General features: G+C 35.7%; 1 protein-coding gene across 1 annotated transcript; it reads left to right on the plus strand.

The window, feature by feature from the left end:
* The first annotated feature begins 1,991 nt into the window (after positions 1 to 1,991).
* LOC103026633 (ankyrin repeat and SAM domain-containing protein 6) lies at positions 1,992 to 19,699 on the plus strand. Its single transcript, XM_007232424.4, has 16 exons — positions 1,992 to 2,584; positions 3,778 to 4,304; positions 5,597 to 5,641; positions 5,845 to 6,049; positions 8,367 to 8,473; positions 8,572 to 8,711; positions 9,632 to 9,878; positions 10,913 to 10,962; positions 11,051 to 11,260; positions 13,351 to 13,519; positions 13,690 to 13,886; positions 15,392 to 15,575; positions 16,338 to 16,405; positions 16,546 to 16,662; positions 16,963 to 17,059; positions 17,609 to 19,699. The coding sequence occupies exons 1-16, from the start codon at positions 2,250 to 2,252 to the stop codon at positions 17,656 to 17,658; spliced, it is 2,748 nt and encodes a 915-aa protein (XP_007232486.3). The 5' UTR covers positions 1,992 to 2,249; the 3' UTR covers positions 17,659 to 19,699.
* Positions 19,700 to 21,868: the final 2,169 nt, after the last annotated feature.

Below are 21,868 nucleotides of genomic sequence, written 5' to 3' on the forward strand. Positions count from 1 at the left end.
ATTTGTCATGTGTTTTAAATTTTACAGCATTTCTACTGATCTATTCATCCATAATTATTTACACACTGAACAGAGCATCTAAAATGGAGAAAATTAAAAAGGGACAAACATGGGATAAATTAACTCTGGCCCTAATCTGGCCTAAACCAGTGACAACATCTGTAACAAATCTGGCAAACTAATTTAGCCCGGCTTATTTTTCCACAACAGGTCCAAACCAGCACATCGGATTCTAATATAGGCCAGAACTGACACAGGGCTACAATAAATTTCATTACATTTGGCCCATATCTGACTCAAATCTATGACTCAATTACATATTTGTGGTTCAAATAAGGCACAGACTTATTTACAGTTAGACTGAATATTTATATTAATATATACAACCATTTACAATGGTTTGCAAACGTATTCATACCCCTTGAACTTTGTCAACTTACAACCAAAAAAATTTCGAAAATAAAAATCTGAAAATGTGATGTGCAAAAGTATTTAGCCCCCTTTACTCTGAACCCCCTATATAAAATCCAGTGCAGTCAATAGCCTTCAGAAGTCACTGAATAAGTTAATAGACTGCAGCTGTGTGTAATTTAGTCTCAGTATAAATACAGCTGTTCTGCATCAACCTCATTGATTTGGTAGAAAACACTAGTGAACAAACAGCATCATGAAGACCAATGAACTCACCAGACAGGTCAGAGATAAAGGTGTGGAGAAGCAGGGTTAGGTTGTAAAAACATATCGCAAGCTTTAAGCACCAAAAATGGAAAATTAATTCTACAACTGCAAACCTACCAAGACATGGCCATCCACCCAAACTGACAGATCAAACAAGGAGAGCATTAGTCAGAGAAGCAGCCAAGAGGCCCATGGTCACTCTGGAGGAGCTGCAGAAATCCACAGCTCAGGTTGGAGAATCTGTCAACAGGACAACTATAAGTCATGCACTCCACAAATCTGGCCTTTATGGAAGAGTGGCAAGAAGAAGAAAGCCACTGTCAAAAGAAATACATTACAAGTGCTGTTTGTACAGCAAACATGTGGTAGAAGGTTCTGTGGTCAGATGCTTTGTGTGGCAGAAAAGTAACACTGCTCATCAATCTGAACACATCATCCCCAAAAGTGAAACATAGTGGTGGCAGCATCATGCTGTGGGGAGGCTTTTCTTCAACAGAGACAGGGAAGTTGGTCAGATGTGATGAAAAGATGGATGGGGCTAAATACAGAGCAATCCTGAAAGAAAACCTGTCGGAGGCTGCAAAAGACTTGAGACTGGGGAGGAGATTCAAGACAATGTCTCTAAACATACAGTCAGAGCTACAGTGGAATGGATCAGATCAAAGAATATTCATGTGTTAGAATGGTCCAGTCAAAGTCCTGACCTAAATATCACTGAGCTTCTGTGGCAAGACATGAAAATTACTGTTCACAGACGCTCTCCATCCAACCTGGCTGAGCTTGAGCTGTTTTATAAAGAAGAATGCGCAAAAATTTCAGTCTCTAGATCCATCTATCAAAGCTGGTTGAGATATACATCAAAAGACTTGCAGCTGTAATTGTGGTGGCTCTAAGCAAAGTATTGATTCTGAATACTTTTGCACATCACACAATTCAGATTTGTATTTGATTACATTTTTTAAATCATTTTCTTTCCATTTTACAATTATGTGATGATTTTTTTGTTGGTCTATCACTTGAAATCTCAATACAATTTTGTAAGTTTGTATTTGTAAGGTGACAAAATGTAAAAAAACAAAAAAAAAAAAAAAAACTTGCCATGCTATGCTATAATATCAGAGGAAGTTTTACTTTGATCCTTATGAGAACCACACTCTCAGATCTACTGTAGTTCTGCTCTCACTGACCAGCAAGCCGGGGCGCAGCTGAGGGGTGGCTGAGTTGGTTGTTGAATTGGGACAGGCCCCTCTTAGACAGCGGCAGTGGTCTACGGATAGCGCATGCGCACACACAGCTAACAGCGAGTTGCCAAGGATATGGCGAACAGTTACTCCAGAAGTTAAGTTAGGAGAACACAGTTACTCTAATACTCTAATAGACCACCGCGATGCGATTTTCCGTGCTGCTGGATCCGTAAACACCATTATACTGTGTTTTATTATCTATTATCATGTTGTTTAAGCCTGGGCCGCCAGTAAACCCAGTAAAAACAGTAAACCGCTCAGTGGGAGAAGAAGAAGAAGAAGAAGTTTTGTGGTGGTGGAGGAGGAGAAGTTTTCCCGGAGCTCAGGATGAATTTCGGGGTTCCGGCGAATTCGCTGCTGCTGTTCCGCGCCTGCGACGAGGGAGACTACGACAGCGCCAAGCGGATTCTGGAGCACCCCGGGGCCGAGTCGGGAAGGCAGTCCCGCAGCCGCCTGGACTCGGTCTCGGAGTGCAGCGTGGACGCGGTGCGGGCCGGGCTGCCGCTGGTACCGGTGGACTGCACGGATGAAGAGGGGAACACGGCCCTGCACTTCGCCTCCGCCAGCGGACACGAACAGCTGGTGCGGTTCCTGCTCCGGAAAGGGGCGTCCGTGGACAGCCGGAACAACTACGGCTGGACCCCGCTCATGCAGGCGGCGAGGTGGGGTAACCGCTCTCTCTGACCAGGGGTGCGAGTTCAAGCTGCCCAGATAATATCCAGCTAGAACTAACTTAGTTATCTTGTGGGGCCTACAGAGCCCCCTAAAGTGACATTGTGTTTAAAAAAAATATGCGTGGCCACAACTTATTAATGCGTGGGGACGAGATAATTAAGGCGTGTGAATTAGATAATTAAGTAGTGGCCAGAGAATAATAAAGATTGCTTTTCTGTAAAGTAATACAAAACCCTAAGGTGACATCATGCAAAAAAATGATATATATACATAAACATAAAAAAATGCGTGCCCACAACTTTTTGAGGTGTGGAAACAAGATAATTAAGGCATCTGAATGAGATAATTAAGTAGTGACCACAACTTACAAATTAAGGAGTGGGAATGAGATCCTAATGCGTAGGAACGAGACAATTAAGGTGTGTGAATAAAAAAATTAAGTCGTGGCCACGATTTATTAAGGCGTGGGAATGAGATCCTAAGGCGTGACCACGCATTATTGAGGCATGAGAACAAGAACCTAATGCGTGGGTACGTGATAATTAAGGCATATGAATAAGAAAAATACGTTGTGGCAGCAACTTATTAAGGCATGGGAATGACATAATTAAGGCATGGGAATAAAAAAATAAGTCGTGGCCATGATTTATTAAGGCGTAGGAACAAGATCCTAATGCATGATTACAACTTATTAATGTGTCTAAACAAGATCGTAATGAGTGGGAACAAGATAATTAATGCATGTGAATGAGATAATTGAGTTGTGGCCAGAGAATGAAAAAGCTTGTTTTTCTGTAAATTAATATGGAGCCCTTAAGGTGACATCATGCTAAAAATAATAATGTGTGACCACGACTTATGAAGGCATGGGAGTGAGATCCTAATGTGTGGCCACAACTTATTAAGATGTGGGAATGAGATCTTAAGGCGTGGGAAAGTGAAAATTAAGGCATGTGAATGAGAAAATTAAGTTTTGGCCACGATTTCTTAAGGCATGGGAACAAGGTGCTAATTTGTGGGAACAAGATAATTTAGGCGTGTAAATGAGTACAGGCATGTACAGACTACACATCAGTTTAAATGTAGTTACTTGAATTAAATCAGTTTTCAGTTTTGATTGTTTAAGTGTCAGAAAGCTGTCAGATTTTAGAAAATTAACTTTCTGTGTTCATCTCTACAGATTTGGTCATCTAAACGTGGCTCATATCCTGCTGGAGAATGGAGCGGAGATCAACGGCAGGAACCGCTTGGGTGCCAGCGTGCTCACCATGGCCGTGCGAGGAGGCCACGCGCACGTCGCTAAACTCCTTCTAGAGAACGGAGCTTTTGTGGATGATTTTGACCACCTCTCTGCAGTGGAGGGCAATGCTAACGGGAACAATAGCAACCATAGTGACAATGGGAAGAACTTCCTAGATATCACACCATTGTTATGTAGTGCTCAGCACGGCTTTGAAGCCATGGTGAGACTGCTGTTAGAATGGGGGGCTGATGTGAACTTTTCTCAGAAGACCACGGGATGGAGCGCGCTGATGTTAGCTACTTTAAGTGGAAAGGCTAGCATAGCTCAGCTGCTGGTAGAGCGAGGTGCTGATCCTGATCACCTGAATGTACTCTCCAAAACTGCGTTTGAAGTGGCTCTGCAGCTTAAACATAAAGAGGTGAAGAGTTACCTCGACTCCATCACCACAGTTCGTCCACAACCAGGTGAGACCAACAAACGGATATAATATGAATCTTTGGTATTCAGATGATACAATATTTTATACTGTTTATACATACACTATATATATTCAAATGTGTGTGAACACGACTTCAAATTAAAAATTTTGTTGACACAGAATGGACAGATATGAACAAAGGGCATTCATTTTTTTTCTTTTGAACTCAAGTGTATGTAACTTCCCAATACCTCCTGAGACTCATTCTTGCATTTTTAAAAATATTTTTTTATTAAAAATGTACAATTTTGAATACAACATACAACCATCCTCCCATCCAAAATAATAATAATAATAATTTAAAAAGGGAAGCAGCACACTTAATTTCCCCTAGCTATTTAGAATTAGTAGGATGTAGAATTAGTGTCCTCATATTGGGACAAAAGTTCGTTTTAACATTTAAAAATGATTCTTGCTATTTGGGATCAAAGGACCAAATTAGTGGAAAACAAACAGTAAGTAAATAAACTGGTTTCAAACATAAAATGTTATTATTACCTGCCACTTGTTTCTGTCTGGACTGGCTGTAGAAACGTTTGGCTCAGATTCCTGCCATCTTGTTTTCAATCAATTTAGTGTAATGTTGTCATGTGACCACTAGATGTTAGGGGCAGTGTCTCCATATGAGGCCATATGGTCAATATAAAAAAAAACTATTATTGTGCAGAGAAGCAGAAATGTAATATCCCCATATAAGGATGCAGGGTCTCAAGATGTTAAAAAAAGTTCATTATTTATTTGTTGGAGTAACTTTCCTCAGTGTCAAGGTAAGGTTCCTTCAATATTTTGGAGCCTTTTTGTTAGGATTTGGTTGCATTCAGCAACTAAAGCTTTAGTAAGGTAAGGATGTTGGATGATCACTTTCACTTAACTGTACCTTATCCCAAACTTCCCAGTTTATCCCAAAAGTACTGGATGGAACATTCAGTCATTCCTGACATTAGGCATGGTGCTGAAAGATTCATGTCTGTCTTCCTCCTGTTCTATTGGTAGTAGTCTACTTTTCTAGATAAGTGTTGTGTGTGCATTTGTTTGTCTGTGTCAGCAATGGGTTCAACTTAAAGCATCTATATGCATTCAATAGAGGGAATGTCTACAAATAATTGGATATATAGAGAATGGTTGCAGTTTTTGACTCTTAGTTTCATCTTTTAGTTGCAGTAGTCAAAAAACGTGATTGGAAAAATGTAAAAAAATTATGTATTTTTTCTTTAATCCTGCACCATCATCAAAATGCACTGTGCTGATTTTTCCTTTTCTGTTTTTTAATCGAAACAGATGCCGAGAAGAAGAGACCTGATGTTTTCAGTGCCCTAAAGCTAGGTGAGTAACAGGGAGCACATGAATAGCATTAGAAGAGCTCTGCACATTAATGAACTCTGTTTTGGTAAGATCATTTTCATACTGTTGCTCTACTGTTGGGGTAAAGCATTGCATGTCTTTGCATTGCTTTTTTAATCCTTTTCCGGTGAAGATCTCACAAGAATTTGAACTGACACCAATGATTCATTGATTCAATGTTGTAGGAAATGCTCAGCTGGTGAAGGAGATATTAGAGGAGGATCCATCGCAGGTGAACTTGGCTAATGCAGATGGGGCATCTCCTCTAATGATAGCAGCAGTGAGTGGACAGCAGGAGGTGGTGCAGTTACTGGTGGAGAAGAATGCAGATGTGGACAAACAGGATGGGGTCCATGGCTGGACAGCTCTTATGCAGGCTACGTATCATGGGTAGGACAAATGTAAAATATACTATATTCAAAAAATATTATTACGGACCAATTTTGAATCATAGCTAATATATTAGGGGTGCAACAGTACATTCATCTCTATAGAACTGTCATGGTACGAATATCATGGTCTAAAACATATAGTCACACTGAGACTCCATTGAACTGTGTACAAGGTAACTTATAGATATAGAGACATGGAGGGATTGTTGGCCAAAGCAAGGGTATTCCCTCACTCGTCCTTAAAAAGTTCTGTGAGATTGTTTAACCACCTTGCTGCAGAGAAGATTTTTGGTCTTTTAAAAACTTAGCTTGCACATGTTGAGGTTGTCCATTTTGAATTTGGAGGTGCACTTAGAATTGATTTTGCAGTATAAGTCTTGCTCTATACGTCTTCAGCATTTAATTTATATTTCTATTAAATTTTGCAGCCTGTATTTAAATTTACAAAATGCATTAGGCTTGCTCAGTTAACCTCTGAAAATTCTGTTATCTTTTTTGGTAAGGATTCAGGCATATATACTTTTGATGGCTTTGTCATTAAGGTCATATTAGTGCAGGTGTCACTTAACAGCAGAACAATGCAACAGAACTCTGAATCCTTCTTAGACTTAACCACACACTAGACGACTTTAAAAAAGACTCTGAACAGACTTTTAATAGACTAAAAACTGACACCCTCTCACATCTAAAGACAAGTCACAGACTTTTTACTCACAGACTAAGATTTTGCAAAGATCTTGCAGGGTCACTATTTGCAAGACTGCAACTAGTCTTTTTTTTTTTTTAATTATTGAAGAAAATATTAGATATCATATTTTTTCTTAAATCATTAATAAATAAATTTTTCACTCTATCATGGTATAAATGGGAAGACACTTTGAAGAGACACTCTTGCTCTTTACTCCACCGCTCCACCAGTTTCTCCTCCTTTTGTACACTCCAGGAAAACCGCGGAGTCTCATTCATGTCCAGTTCTGCAAATTTTCCTGCGCTTGCCTTGCGGCTTCCCGTAGCTCTCCTATTGGTTGTTGACATTGTTCACATCATTATTTGTGATAATATTTACATCAAGTCATTACTTACAATAATATTAAACAAAAAAAAAATCTAAGCACCTTACACTGAACTGTAGCAAGACTCTCATGATTTTATCCCATGACTGGAAATTGGTCTGTGACTGAAATCGCTTGAAAATCATAAAGGGTGTTTTAGGAGGTTTTCACACCTGTAGTTAATTTCTCTGGTCCGAATCAGTTGATGAGTTTGTTTACTTGGAGCATTTTTCTCCCTCTGTTTGGTTTGGTTTCACACAGGTATAAAGCTAAACGCACCAAAATGCACACCAATAAACCACGCGAGCAGGCTGTGCCCTCTGATTGGCCAGAGCTGTCTGGGAGTAAATATAAATATACGGAAAAAGTAAATATAGCGAGAGGATTCTGTGTTCCAGCATGAATATCTGTGCTTTAACACAAAACTGAACTCTGAAACACTGCGCTTTCAAACACAGTGTTTGGACATGCAGCGCAGATGTACACAAAGTAAACAGTGAACACAGCACAGACCGCGCATGCATGGGCACAGCGTTTGTTCATAGCTGTGGAAATTAGCGTTATATGGCTTATATATCAGTTTAAATTTCGCCTTATAAGCAGTTTAGCTCAAATACATGGACTATTTTTAATAGCTGGGTCAGATCGAGACCGGATTATGTTCTCACCACAGAGTTCGTTTGGGACCTCCTCTAGCTGGTCTCGGTCCGGTCCTTTTGATCCGCACCCAAGTACAATAACTTTTTTCACACCTTCTCAATCAAACCGCACTTAAGTTACTAACTGGACCAAATAGTTCTGGTGTGAAAACGACCTTAGAGTCAAACAGGGGTTTAGATTTTTGCCTGCAAGCAGTCCTATAAATGCCTTCCACACTTTAGTTTAAAGTCCAGCTTTTAGCTATCAAATCAGAACTGAAAATAGGAAACTTGTGGAATCAGAATTTTACAGATGCACATAAACACTCAAACATCGAACCTCAGAACACACCCTCCCCAAAAATATCAAAGACGAAGCCCAACATTTTTCTGCTCATCAAGCAGCAGTAAATACCAGAGGAAAACAATGAGAAAACTGGCCTACAAATGACATACAAGTGGGAAAGCTAATCACAAGGTGTGGGTAGCGCAGAAACCAAAACAAACATAGAAGAAGCACATGATCTACAGCACAATAACAGAGTGAAAGATACAAAAAAGCAATACTGGTCTTTATGTTCAAAACATTACATATATATTTTTGTGATTTTTTTGCTTTTTTAAGGAATAAAGATGTGGTGAAGTATCTCCTGAATCAGGGCGCTGATGTGAATCTGAGAGCCAAGAACGGATATACAGCCTTTGACCTTGTCATGCTGTTAAATGACCCAGGTAAATATACCAAAAAAAATCTAGTTGTGTGATTTTTAATGTGTTATTACATAATGTTTTTTAAATGTATTATTTTAATTATTATATATTTATTTCAGACACTGAGTTAGTGAGGCTACTTGCTTCCGTTTGTATGACTGTGGATAAAGATAAGAGTAAACATAGAAGCAAGAGGCTTACCAAGAAACGCTTCTCTGCTAGTGTGCCAGAACCACCAGATGATAAGGGTGGATTGAAGGTAAGGTTTTATTCTCATTCACATAAATTTGAGCACAGATTCAATATGTTCATGTTTATCTGCTCCAGGGAGTCCTATTCTATTGCCAGTACTACTCTTACAGGGAGTCGTCAAGCTGTTTGTGCACTTGCACATCTGTGTGTAGCAATAAATGTAACCTCAAACGCATTTATTAGCCAACATGTCCATATATTTGGATATGTAGTGTTTATAAAACTCCACACAATCTGCACCATTTCTTTCAAGTGTTACGCATTATAATGTAATATATTTTTAATTAAATAATTGTAAAAAAAAAAAAAAAAAACTACAATTTTACCAATATACTATATTTAACATGTTCATATAAAACACAATATAGATGATAATAATTGATTTACATGTACGGTACCAGTCAAAGGTTTGGACACGCCTTCTCATTCAATATTTTTCTTTATTTCTTAATTTTATTTGTTTTCCACACTGTAGATTTATATAAAAGACATTAGAACAATTAAGGGACACATATGGAACCTAACCTAAACTCAACTGAGATGGTGATTTGGGAGGAGCTGGAGCTTCACAGTGTGAAGGAAAAGCAGCAACTATGGTTCTGCACCTCCAGGAACTCCCTCAAGACTCTGAGAAAACTATTTGTGATTCTCACTCATGAGCAAAGACAAATGTGCTACTTAGAGGAATCTAAATTTGTTTATAATAATGAAATAATTCCACGTGTTTCTGTATAGCTTTAATATAGTCTTCAAAATTAAATTTACAATGTAAAAAATCATAAAAAGACAGAAAACACATTGAATGAGAAGAGGTGTGTCCAAACCTTTGACTGCTACTATATATTTAATAAAAATTATCGGAATTCAGGGACATATTTACACTTTATACACGTTTCTCTCGTTGCGTTTCATTTATTTCCACTCTAGTCATGGTGGAATCGAATGTCCAATCGCTTTCGCAAGCTGAAGCTTACTCACACGCTGAGGCATGGCCTCTCCCCCAATCGTCTGGCTCCGTTCCCTGATGACCCAGAGGTTCCACTGGATGCTACCATGAGGGCAGAGTGTAGGACAGATGCAAACAGCTCTGAGACCAGCAGTACAGTAGCACCTCCTGCTGGAGCCACTGCCAATGACATCACTGTTGCATGGAGCGCAAAGAACAAAGAAAGTGGTAAGATATTAATCATTTAATTATTCTCACAATAATACTCTTTATTACACTCATGACGAGATTCTCCATCCTTTTATTGCTTTTTTAATCACATCACATGACATCTTCAGTCCTAAATGAGATTTTCAGGGAGTAAAAAAATTGTCTAATAAACCATAATATTATGCTGCTCTAACCACAAAGGAAGACATTAGCTACTGTTCATTCTGCTGAAGAAAGATAACACTTGATTAAATAGCCTAATATAAAATATAAAGTTTAATATTTAATTTAATGTAGAATATTAACTTTTTCATATTTATTTAATCATGTCCTGTTTTGAACAAGCAACAACTTGTCCCATCTTGTATCGTGCAAATGTATATGTGATACTCTAACATGACTATTATGATTAATAAAGAACATTATATTGAATGCTGTTATATACAGCTGTGGAAAAAGAAAATAAGAGACCACTTAAAAATTATGAGTTTCTTTAATTTATTTTTACCAAAATGAAAATCTCTGAAATATAATCAAGAGGAAGATGGATGATCTCAAGCCATCAAACCAAACTGAACTGCTTGAATTTTCGCACCAGGAGTGGCATAAAGTTATCCAAAAGCAGTGTGTAAGACTGGTGGAGGAGAACATGACAAGATGCATGGAAACTGTGATTAAAAACCAGGGTTATTCCACCAAACATTGATTTCTGAACTCCTAAAACTTTATGAATATGAACTTGTTTTCTTTGCATTATTTGAGGTCTGAAAGCTCTGCATCCTTTTTTGTTATTTCAGCCGTTTCTCATTTTCTGCAAATAAATGCTGCAAATGACAATATTTTTATTTGGAATTTGGGAGAAATGTTGTCCGTAGTTTATAGAATTGTTTTACTTAATTTTGTTTATTTTACTCAAATATATACCTATAAATAACAAAATCAGAGAAACTGATTCAGAAACTGAAGTGGTCTCTTAATTTTTTTCTAGAGCTGTAAAAAATGTTTTATTCAAACCACACCTTGGTAAGTAGTAACACTTATTTTTTTCGAAGGTCTTGGAAGAACCAACAGTGAGAAAAATGACGTACTTATGATCACAATGGTAAGTGTGACAACCAATACTGCATCATGTCAAGAACTTTAAAAAGTTATAATACACATGTAATTCTACATACCTCAATATTCTCCAGTTAAGAAATGGTGCACCTCTGACCCGTTTGCCCAATGACAAGCTGAAGGCTGTTATCCCCCCTTTCTTACCTCCGTCCAACTTTGAGCCGTGGAACTCGGACCGCTCACGTACGATGAAGGAGGGAGGCAAGACCAATGAGCAGTCTCGTCTACCCATGCATCAGAGACCCAGCAAAGCCAACTTTAACAGCAGTGGAAACTCTGATATTGTAAGTATTTAACTATTTAACCAGCTTCTGTGTTTGTACTGTATTGAGGTTTAAAGACTCATCAATATTAGAACATATAAGAAGAGGCTGAACCAAATCAGTTGAAAAAATGTATGCTTCCATTTAAAAGAAAAGCATAGTTAAAAAAATAAATAAATAAATAAATATATATATATATTTATTTATTTATTTTATTATTTTATTTTTTTAAACATACTTAACATGGAAAAGAACATACTTTTAACGTTAAATTAATATGTATTTTAATACATACTAAATTTACTATTTTGGAACAGCTTAAGTATATTTCAATTGTAATTAAGCTATATTTAAATACAACATAAAAGCATTAGATTGTGCTTTTATATGCTTTTTTCATATAACTTCTGCAAACTAAAGTAGATTTAAGTATGTGTTTTTTTAGACATCACACACTTAAATTATACACTAAAATGCACTTTAAGTAGTAATTATTGCCACTAGATATATATCCTATCAATATAACATTTAATTTAAAGCATATTGCTTATGTAAATACAAAAAAAGTATATTTAATGCCTATTTTTATGAAGTATATTAAATTGAAAATGTACTTTTAGTATTCTTTACCAATTTGAACATACTTTTAATACTCTTAAGTAGGGGTGGGCAATATTATATCGTATACAATATATTGTGACACAGAAATATCGTGATATTAAAAATCCATATCTTGATAATAGGGCTGTTCTGTCTTAAAAGTATTATATTAATATATATTATATTAATATTAAGTGTATTTATTGTATAATTGTTTTAGTTTGCAGTTTATATGCATGAACTAAATATTCTGCAATATTTTTTGCTGCATTATATAATTTTATGCTATATTATTTATTTTGCCACATTATGATTATACTGTTATACTCTTATACTATATTCCTGAAATTAATTAATAATTTTTCTGTTATTCTATATCGCCAAGTATATCGTTATTGCAAAAATACCCTGAAATATCGTGATATTATTTTAGAGCCATATCGCCCACCTTCTTTAGTATACTTCCTTTTCTCAAGGATTACCATTGATGTTGTCACAAAGCAGCTTTATATAATTCAGTAATAAAAAATAACAAAAAATACGAGAGAATGGTGAGGTGACGGTGACGAGGAGAAAGTCCCTTAAAGCTGGAGGAAGGAATCTTGGAAAGATCCACGACTCACTGAACTCCTGCTCTGTTCAAAACTGCTCACACTTTATTGATAAAAATCTCAGACAGTATCATCGATTATATCATCACACAAGTCTGTTGCCCTTCTCGGGCAGAATCATCATGTTTATTGACTGGGGAAGGGTGAGGGCTGTCTTAGAGGAGTTCTCCTTCCTGTCATAATTCTGAGGTTTTCTGCCTCAGAGCTCTCCTTTTTCCCCAGCACCAGTAAGTGGTGATAGTCAAGGCATGCATTTTATTGCTATCATGGCAAAATATTGTAATGCAATACTTTTAAATGCAATACTTTTACATTTTAAAACACTTAATACGTATCTGAATTAATCAATATTTTTTTTTATTAAAGTCCATTGGAAATTATGAGAAGGTTTTGGAAGTATAATTGTCCTAGAAGTGAAATAAACTAAAACTAAATAAACTTTCATCAAATGTTTGGACTCACCTTAAATTAAATTATTATTATTAATAATTATTAAATAATTGTTTTTTTATGTTTTCTGCATTGTATTATTATGCATCCAAACTATGAAGGAAAACATGTAAAATTAATTAGCAAATAAAAGTTTTAATGTTTTATATTGTAGATTCTTCAAAGTAGCACATCTTGCTTAGCTGACAGCTTTACAGATCTTGGTATTTTCTCAGTTTGCTTTATTAGGTAGTTTCCTTTCAATTAAAGAGGCACTAAAACCCTAAACTGTATATATTTTTTTATTAATAGCTAAAATGTGTCTCTTTGAAGTAATAAAACATACATTTGACTGGTACTGTATATTTTTATTTTGAATGCTGTGCTTACTATGGAAGAATGTGAGGTCTGTGTATTTTTACTTGTATAATTTTTTCTGATTGTGAGCAATACTTTTTGCCTTTGTTTTAGACGAGCATTAGTCGAGTCGTGAACAGATCTATGAAGTTTCCCACTATCAGTAAGGTGCCGTCCTCTTCTCCCTCCAACTCCGGCAACTATAACTCTCCTCACTCGTCCGGAGGATCCAATGGAGTGGGAGTGGTGAACCGCCATGCATCAGACTCGCATAATCGCTCAGGTATTGTTTATCAGCACACAAATCACTCTCTCTTATATACAGAATACAGATGGAAACAATTGTTATACATGATACGCATGTGCACACTGTAGAAAACAATTCCATAATTGACTGATTTTTTTCCCCTTTCTCTCATGCTTGTTTCTGTATCAATGTCTCTGCTTTCTCAGGAGGCAGTGCATCTGACAGTGTGTTATCTCAGATTGCTGCTCAGAGGAAGAGGGCTGCAGGTCTGCTTGACGTTAAAGGTCCGGCCCCAGAGACGCCCAGCCTGGCTCCCACACCGCTGCCAACAGGGCCTGATGCTAGTCTGACCAGCGTACATAGCAACCCCAGCCTGGTGCCCAGTGACTTCCACTCCAGACGGGTAATTTATATTCAGAAATACCATAATTATGTAAATATGTGAGAATATTATGCAGATTTTTTTTTGTTGGGGCTATCTCTCATGTGCAGCTGCCATGCATCCAGTATAAGTACCACTGAGGGTATATTCAGAAACAGACTGAACAGATTATATTTGCAAATTAACATACTGGCATTTTGGTCACTGAGGAGACAATTTTACCCTTAAATGCATTTTGAGTTATATAGTCACAGGTAGGGGTGGGCGATATAATATCTATAATAATAATATATATAATATATATATAATATATATATATAATATATATAATATCACGATATTTCATGGTATTTTCACCATAACGATACTCTTGGCGACATTATTTAAAAAATACACTAATGCAACAAAACAACAATTTGATTTTATTACTACATATGATATGATTATGGCACACCCCTAACTGAGATAATAAAAAAAAATACAAGAATTTTATCTGATTTGTAACAGAAGTCAATAATCCAAAATGTCATGATAATAATAATAATGCACTTCATATATCGTTATGTATTCAGGATTAAAGTAAAATAAATGATACTGGACAGATTTAATCTGTCTCTAGTAGATATATTATGGGAAATGGGATGGGTGATATGGCGTGATATTTTAGGGTAAAATATTGTTCACGATATTTAAACATTTTGATGATATTATCGTGTACAATACGATATGGAACACCTCTGGTCACAGAGCTGTCTTTTGTCAAGGCATTAGTGCTACAATATGTATCACAGTACAATAGCTACTATTCAATTTACATCTCTGGAAAAAAATAAGGGACCACCTAAGTGTTTCTTTGATTTTACCAAACTGAAAACCTCTAGGCAGACGTCTAGACGGACGGTAACAAAGGAAATAAAAGTCATTACTTAAATAGGGTTTTCTGTATCTTTACTAAAGTATTTCTGTTATTTTGGTGACTTTTTACTTTAATTTGACTTAAAATTTAAAATTCAAACATTTTACGTTTTATTTTTTTAACTCCACTCCATTATTGGAAATCTGCCATTCCTTGTAGCTTGTGAGAGCTATGTGGAGGATCTGTCATCTCCCCCAACAGATCCTCAACTCCCCCAACCCTCTCAAGAAAAGTCAAAGCCTTGAGAGCTAAAACATCAGCAGCCAGCAGAGCTCTTACAAACTGCCCAGTCCAGAGTCAACTTGCTTATTGTTGTCGCAGTGTGTGCTCTTCTTGCATTACTTATTAAAAGTCTCAAATACTGATGAAACAATCTAATACCAAATGTTACATAATGTAGTTGAATAAAGATGAATGGACAATGCACTTTTATTTACAAAATAAAAAAAGAAATTATTTTGGTAGTATTTACTGTATTTTTGGGGGCAAAGGGAAAGGCAGGACCAAACATGTTTAATAAATACATGTTTCTTTGCTTGCTTTTAAAAATGTGAAATGTTCTGAATAATTCTATTCGTTTTTTTATCTAACCCCAATTCTCCTTCAAAAGGTGGACCTAAAGAAGAGGCCCCAGTCTGGAAACTCCTCCACCTCTAAAAGCACGTCGTCCACAGTGACCCCATGTCCATCCCCAACCCCCAAACCTCCCACTGGAGACACATTCTCTTCAGCTTCTTCTCAGCCAAGATCCAAAAGCAGTGGTGGATCCAGCAGTGGCACCATAACTGATGAGGGTGAGTTTAGGAGGAAACTGATAAGTGTTTGTAGTCTGTGGACTAAGTTGTGGTTAGTTATAATCTGACATGCGTTCCTGATATAGAGAATATAGGGAAGCTAGCTCGTCACAACCAAATATTTATAACGTAATAGTGAAAAATGTTACTTACACAGCTCTGTAAACTGGAATGCTTAGGTAAAGGTCATCTCAGTACCTCTAAAAATACATAGTCATGTTTGGGTCATGAATTATTATTCTTTTTGTTTGTTTTTTTACTCCCTACCACATGGAATTTGAATCTCTAAAAGCTAAATGAGGGTAACAGAGATGAAAATTCCAATGCCTTTAAACACATTAACAAATTACACTAAGTTGTACCTGGTCTGTATTATGTTTTTATTATATTGTTTTTTATTGTATTTTTATTTAGATTTATTGATCTTTTGTCTGTGTTGTGCCATACTGTGGATGGCATTTCCTGCTTTAGGCGGGACAATAAAGGTTTATTCTCTTTGCTTTTTCTTTTTTTTGTCAAAGAGCTCTTCTGAACTATGTATTAAATAAAATGTTTCCTGGATACATACTATACAAATTTAAGTACTATGTGCATAATTTTCTTTCAATGAAAAAATAAGTATTTAATTGGGTGTAATTCATTTTTACACAACTGTACATATGTAATCTGTGATTTTGCAGTAAGCATGTATAGATTTCTGTGTCTGTACATTTTTTTGTAGATATTGTAATTTAGTTATTTATTTTTTATGTTTTGTCATAGATGAACTGTCTGGTATACTGAGGAAACTTTCTCTGGAAAAATATCAGCCCATCTTTGAAGAGCAGGAGGTATGGAATTTAATATAATAATGTAACATTGTACACATACGTTTTTGTGGTATCTCACTGGTTTCAGTAATGTAAAACTAAGCATAGGAATGGAGATCTTTATGTATTAATTACTTATTACTGTCTGTGTATTAAAACAGGTAGACATGGAAGCATTTTTAACTCTGACTGATGGAGATCTGAAGGAGCTGGGGATTAAAACAGATGGACCTAGACAACAGATCTTAGCAGCCATCTCTGAACTGAATGCTGGCAAGGTAAGATTTTTGTTTTTGTTTTGTTCTCTTATTTTATTCCCATTTTCTGTTCTGACTTTGTATTATTTTTCATACATGTTTTACTTATTTTATTGTTTTTACTCATAGTTATAGTTATAGTTAGGTTTCTCCATTGCACACTTTGTAGATGTGCGTTTCTGTTGTCATGGTAATTACAGTGTAAATTACAGTGAGTTGCCAGCTTATTTTATTATACTTCTGGATTTTATCACAATGTATAGTAATATAATGTGTAATATGTTCAGGTCCTGTTGTAATAATGAAGTGTTATGATTTCAGGGGAGAGAAAGACAGTTACTGCAGGAAACTATCCACAATTTCCAGTCTTCATTTGGAAGCAGTGCCAGTAACCACCGACCTGCAGGATATTCACGATGTGAGTATTGCATATAGATATCATTTAGACTGTGTAATCACTGTGTTTTTTTATACAGCTTTGGTTTCTTTGATTTTAACAAATTAAAACTGCTTGAATTTTAGCACCAGGAGTTGCATAAAGTTATCCAAAAGCAGTGTGTAAGACTGGTGGAGGAGAACATGCCAAGATGCATGAAAACTGTGATTTAAATCCAGGGCTATTCCACCAAATATTGATTTCTGAACTCTTAAAACTTTATGAATATAAACTTGTATTCTTCACATTATTTGAGGTCTGAAAGCTCTGCATCTTTTTTGTTATTTCAGCCATTTCTCATTTTCTACAAATAAATGCTCTATATGACAATATTTTTATTTGGAATTTGGGAGAAATGTTGTCCGTAGTTTATAGAATAAAACAACAATGTTCACTTTACTCAAATATATACCTATAAATAGCAAAATCAGAGAAACTGATTCAAGTCTGGTTTAACTCTGAAGTGGACTCTTAATTTTTTCCAGAGCTATATGTTTACAAAACACTTTCCCCTTCTCTTCATTTCTTAAGCTCCCACAGGTTGGGCCAGGCATCAGCTTCACACCCCTAACAAGAGGTAACACATCTGGACAGGTGGAGAGTGTCAGAAAGGACTGTTACAGTGTGCAATTGCGAATGTGCCAAAAAAGAGAGATCTCCTAAACTATGTTCACCTCCATTAAAACCCTAAATGTTTGCACTGTCATACCTATATACGCCACCAGAGGACGCTGAAATGTCTAAAATGAAATGACCTGGAGCGCTGGTTGGGAGGTCACTTCAGGATCTCTAAAAATACATAGTCGTATTTGGGTCAAGATTTTTTCCCTCTCTTTTGCACGAGTGGGCTGTGAGTGATGTGAATGTCTAAAGGCCAAATGAGGGGAAGGGAAATGGAAGTGTTTCCAAATCATGTTTTTGGTTTAAGTGAGGTTAGACCATGCTGAGCATGCTCTAAATTGAAGGATTTTGAAGGGAATCACCACCATATAGTATAAGAGTGCTTTATGGTAATGCACGTTTTGGTCACTTTTTAAAATTTTAACAAATGAACATGTGTAAGTGCTGCAGGAGACGATGAGGATGGTCATTGTCTCAATTCCGTCACAGTATAGTACGAGTTCTATACCAAAAGAAACAGAGGAATTAAAAAAGAATTTAATTTTAAAAGGTGGAATATATCGGTACCACGTTAAAATAAGGCTTCTTTATGAATGTTTATAAATAGTCTATGAGGGAGTTTATTAATGGTTAATAATTAGGTTTTAAATACTTTACAAACCATTATTGAGTAGTAACAACATATAAATTCTCATTTTTTCCCAATCAGTCAGAATTATAAAATCATCTAATAAAATAATATAGAAAGTCAGTTTAGTTAGTTGTTAAATGTTATTTTATGTTAAAATACACCACATTATGATTATTGGATAAATGATTATTCTGGGTAGTTAAAGTTAATGACAGATATGTTATTAACAGATATGTTGTTGATGACTGATGGAAAAGACAAAGTTAAATAAGCATCCAGAAAGGTCTGAGGTTTAACAGTATAAATGAAAGTTAAATCACTATTTGGCAAACAACAGGCCACTGTTGTCCTTTTAATGTCTGTTGTAACTGCTTATTAATAATTTAAAACTATTTACAACCTAATTAATAACATAAATGTTTATAAACTCTTTATAAATGAGCCTTATTTTAAAGTGGTACCAGTATATCTTATCTATGAGGCTAAAAAAAGGTGCAAGGTACTGACATCATGTAAGGTACTGACAAACAGAGCAAACGATGAAGCAAAAGAATATCTATGATTTATCTTGTTTGTGATGTAATTTAATTAATTGTAGTAGTCATACAATTGTTTTGTATGGTAACAGGTTACAGGAGAATGATAAAATGTCTTATTTTTTAAGTAGAAGACAATGTGAAAAGATGTCATTCATTCCATGTTGTTCAACATTTCTATTCCATCATGATCTTTTGACACAATGTCATAGTCAGATTTGTATGTTAAAAAGTGAAAAATGGAGAAATTCCATGAAACCAATGAAATACTGACACATGCTTGGAAATTTTGTAGCTGATGACAATGTGTTACCTTTATTTTGGAATTTGGGAGGAATATTGTTTGTAGTTTATAAAATAAAACAACAATGTTCATTTTACTCAAACATATACCCATAAATAGCAAAATCAGATTCAGAAACTGAAGTGGAGCTGTATATATCACAAAACAATAAAATATTGCAAGGATTTTTATTCCCAATATTGTGCAGCCCTAAGTCCAGTTGTAACCTAAGAGTAGCAAGATGAATATGATGGCATAATTATCATTTTTATTTTAATTACCAAATGTCTTATTTTTATTTTATAACTTTTATATCATAATAATAGCAAAGAATATATTGTGTGTGAATGTTATATGAGAGGCACGAGTGTAAATTGTATTACACTATATTAGTATAGTAGCACAGTATTACAGTTGTATATGTGTTTTTTTTTTTTATTACGTGTGGTATATTATTGTTATACCTGACAGTATTTTTACCTGAAAAGAAAAAAAGGCTTTTCTAAATCATGGGAAATGAAGATTAAATAAAAGTTTTAATAAATAATGCACACACGAGATATTCTGTATCTTTCTCACACTCACACACATTCCCCCTACCCGTCTCTGTTCATTATTAATGGGGCACTTCACTCAGAAACCCACAACATTTTGCAGCGTGACATCTCCATCATGATCAGCGTCAAGAACAGAAACGCAAGCATGAAGAGAAGTCATCTCTCTCAGACAGTTTATTAGAAGAATTTCTAATAAAGCTTCATGTCTCTGGGCTCTCCACTGCACATCGGTACTGATGAAGACTGATGGAGAATTAGGGAGTGTTTTTATGCACCTGGAAATTATATAAAATCTGGAGGAAAACATAAAATATGGCAACATTGAATGCAACAACCTCACAAGACAGCAGTTTATTTCCAAAAAGAAAAGGATTGGATTTGTTATCTAAAGTTATACAAACACTTCAGTTTAAATGTAGTTTTTTTTATTCTACATTTAAAAATGGAAGCAAAATCCTCTACAGAAAGAAAAAAATATATATGGCACGTGTGCTTTTTAAAAAATATTTAAATTATGGATTTAATAAGGCCTTGTTTTTTTGTTCATAAGCCTTAATTAGCTATTATTCTGAAATGCCTGAATGAGTTATTTGCTATGCATAAAGCTTCATTCATTATAACCTCTATTGGTGCACAATTAAAGGTATATTTTCTTATATATTCCACATTAAAAAATCTCTTATGTATTCCATACAGCAGAACAAGAACTTTATAAGGTCTTAATCTATGTTTCTTTAAATGTGTTATTAATTAATGCATTGTATGCTTTACACATTAAAACTTTAGGAATAACATTGCCATAGTCTTTCCCCCAATTAAAATGACAATGTGCATTGAAAATCTTTTTTGTTTTGTTTTTAATATTTCTTTGGGTGTGGTGCCCACTTTTCCATACAGCACTACATATACTGTAATGCATATTGTCACAGTCATGCAAAAACCTTGCATCTCTAAAACATCAGAGGAGGTAATACATTTTTAATGTTTAATGGAATTTAGTGCAAAAAAATATTGAATTCCAAGTCATTTGATCCGTATTGGTCTGCTCATCTAAAATGCTAGAACGCTAGAATTTTTCCCTTTACAAAAAGTGAAAAATTACAAAAATAAAAATCGTTATTTGTGGTTATTTTGTGCTTTCCTCAAAACTTTCCTTTTACTTCAAATGTAATCAACCAACCAAGACAGGTTAGTATCTGAAGTTTGCTTTGTTTACTTTGGTGTAATAGTTGCAGTCAGTGTGACCTTGCCTACATGCTCTTCCACTTATACCTGCCAGAACTGAAGCTTCTGTTGGCTCCTGCTGAATAAAACACGGTCATGCCACGTACAGCTGTAACAGTAGCTGTTCAAATCTCATACACACGGCTTGTGTGTGTTTATTCCTTCAGCTTATCCACAGCATTCGGGAGTCCAGGTACAGCATAAGCTGCTTAACCAAATTCTGGAAGGAGATAGCATTGTAACCTGCATAATGCATTTCTCCTGCTTCAGGCATGATCCTGACAAAGATGAGCCTGTGACAGGTGTGTGAGAATGGAACACAGTAATCCAGGTTTGTAGCCTGTACCAGGGAATTGATTACAACCCTTACGTATTCAGAGACTGACATTTGGTAGGTCATTGCCCACTGCAGCTACCAGAACTGGCTCTTGTTCTGAGGGGACTGAGGAGTATCTATAATTGCATTTGAACGGTAAAATACCCTAGTAGTGAAGGTGGGAAACAATGGAATAACCTTCACAAAGATTAAGGAGAAATTCAGCTGAAGTTCACTTTCTGAAACCTTGGTTTTATGAAGACGATACTTCTGTTCTCCATATCAGCATCAAAGGAATACCATAGTAGGAAAAATAGTTGCATCTAGAAGGAATTGTTGGATTGTAATGCTATATGATATATATTACAGATAAAGGTTACCAGGAACAAAAAATATAAAAAAATTGACTGATTTGAGAAACGTATGGATTTTATTTATTAAGCTACACATACAGATGTTATGCATGTAATGCATGTGTAACAAGTGTAACACAAAAAAAGGTTAGACGTCTCGGCATGCAGTTGTAGAGGTTCCTAATGGTGTCCTATGGTAATCCATTTTATGCAGCTTGAATTTTCTCATGCAGTTCCTGCAGATTTTGTGGTAGATAGCACGTCCAATAA

This window comes from Astyanax mexicanus, chromosome 1 (genome assembly GCF_023375975.1).
Source record: "Astyanax mexicanus isolate ESR-SI-001 chromosome 1, AstMex3_surface, whole genome shotgun sequence".
Classification (NCBI taxonomy): Eukaryota; Metazoa; Chordata; class Actinopteri; order Characiformes; family Acestrorhamphidae; genus Astyanax; species Astyanax mexicanus.

Coding starts and splice junctions, on each gene's coding strand:
- LOC103026633 (XM_007232424.4), top strand. CDS start 2,250: ATGAATTTCGGGGTTCCGGCGAATTCGCTGCTGCTGTTCCGCGCCTGC. Junction 2,585..3,777: donor CCGCTCATGCAGGCGGCGAG/GTGGGGTAACCG, acceptor TCATCTCTACAG/ATTTGGTCATCTAAACGTGG. Junction 8,712..9,631: donor ATGATAAGGGTGGATTGAAG/GTAAGGTTTTAT, acceptor TTTCCACTCTAG/TCATGGTGGAATCGAATGTC.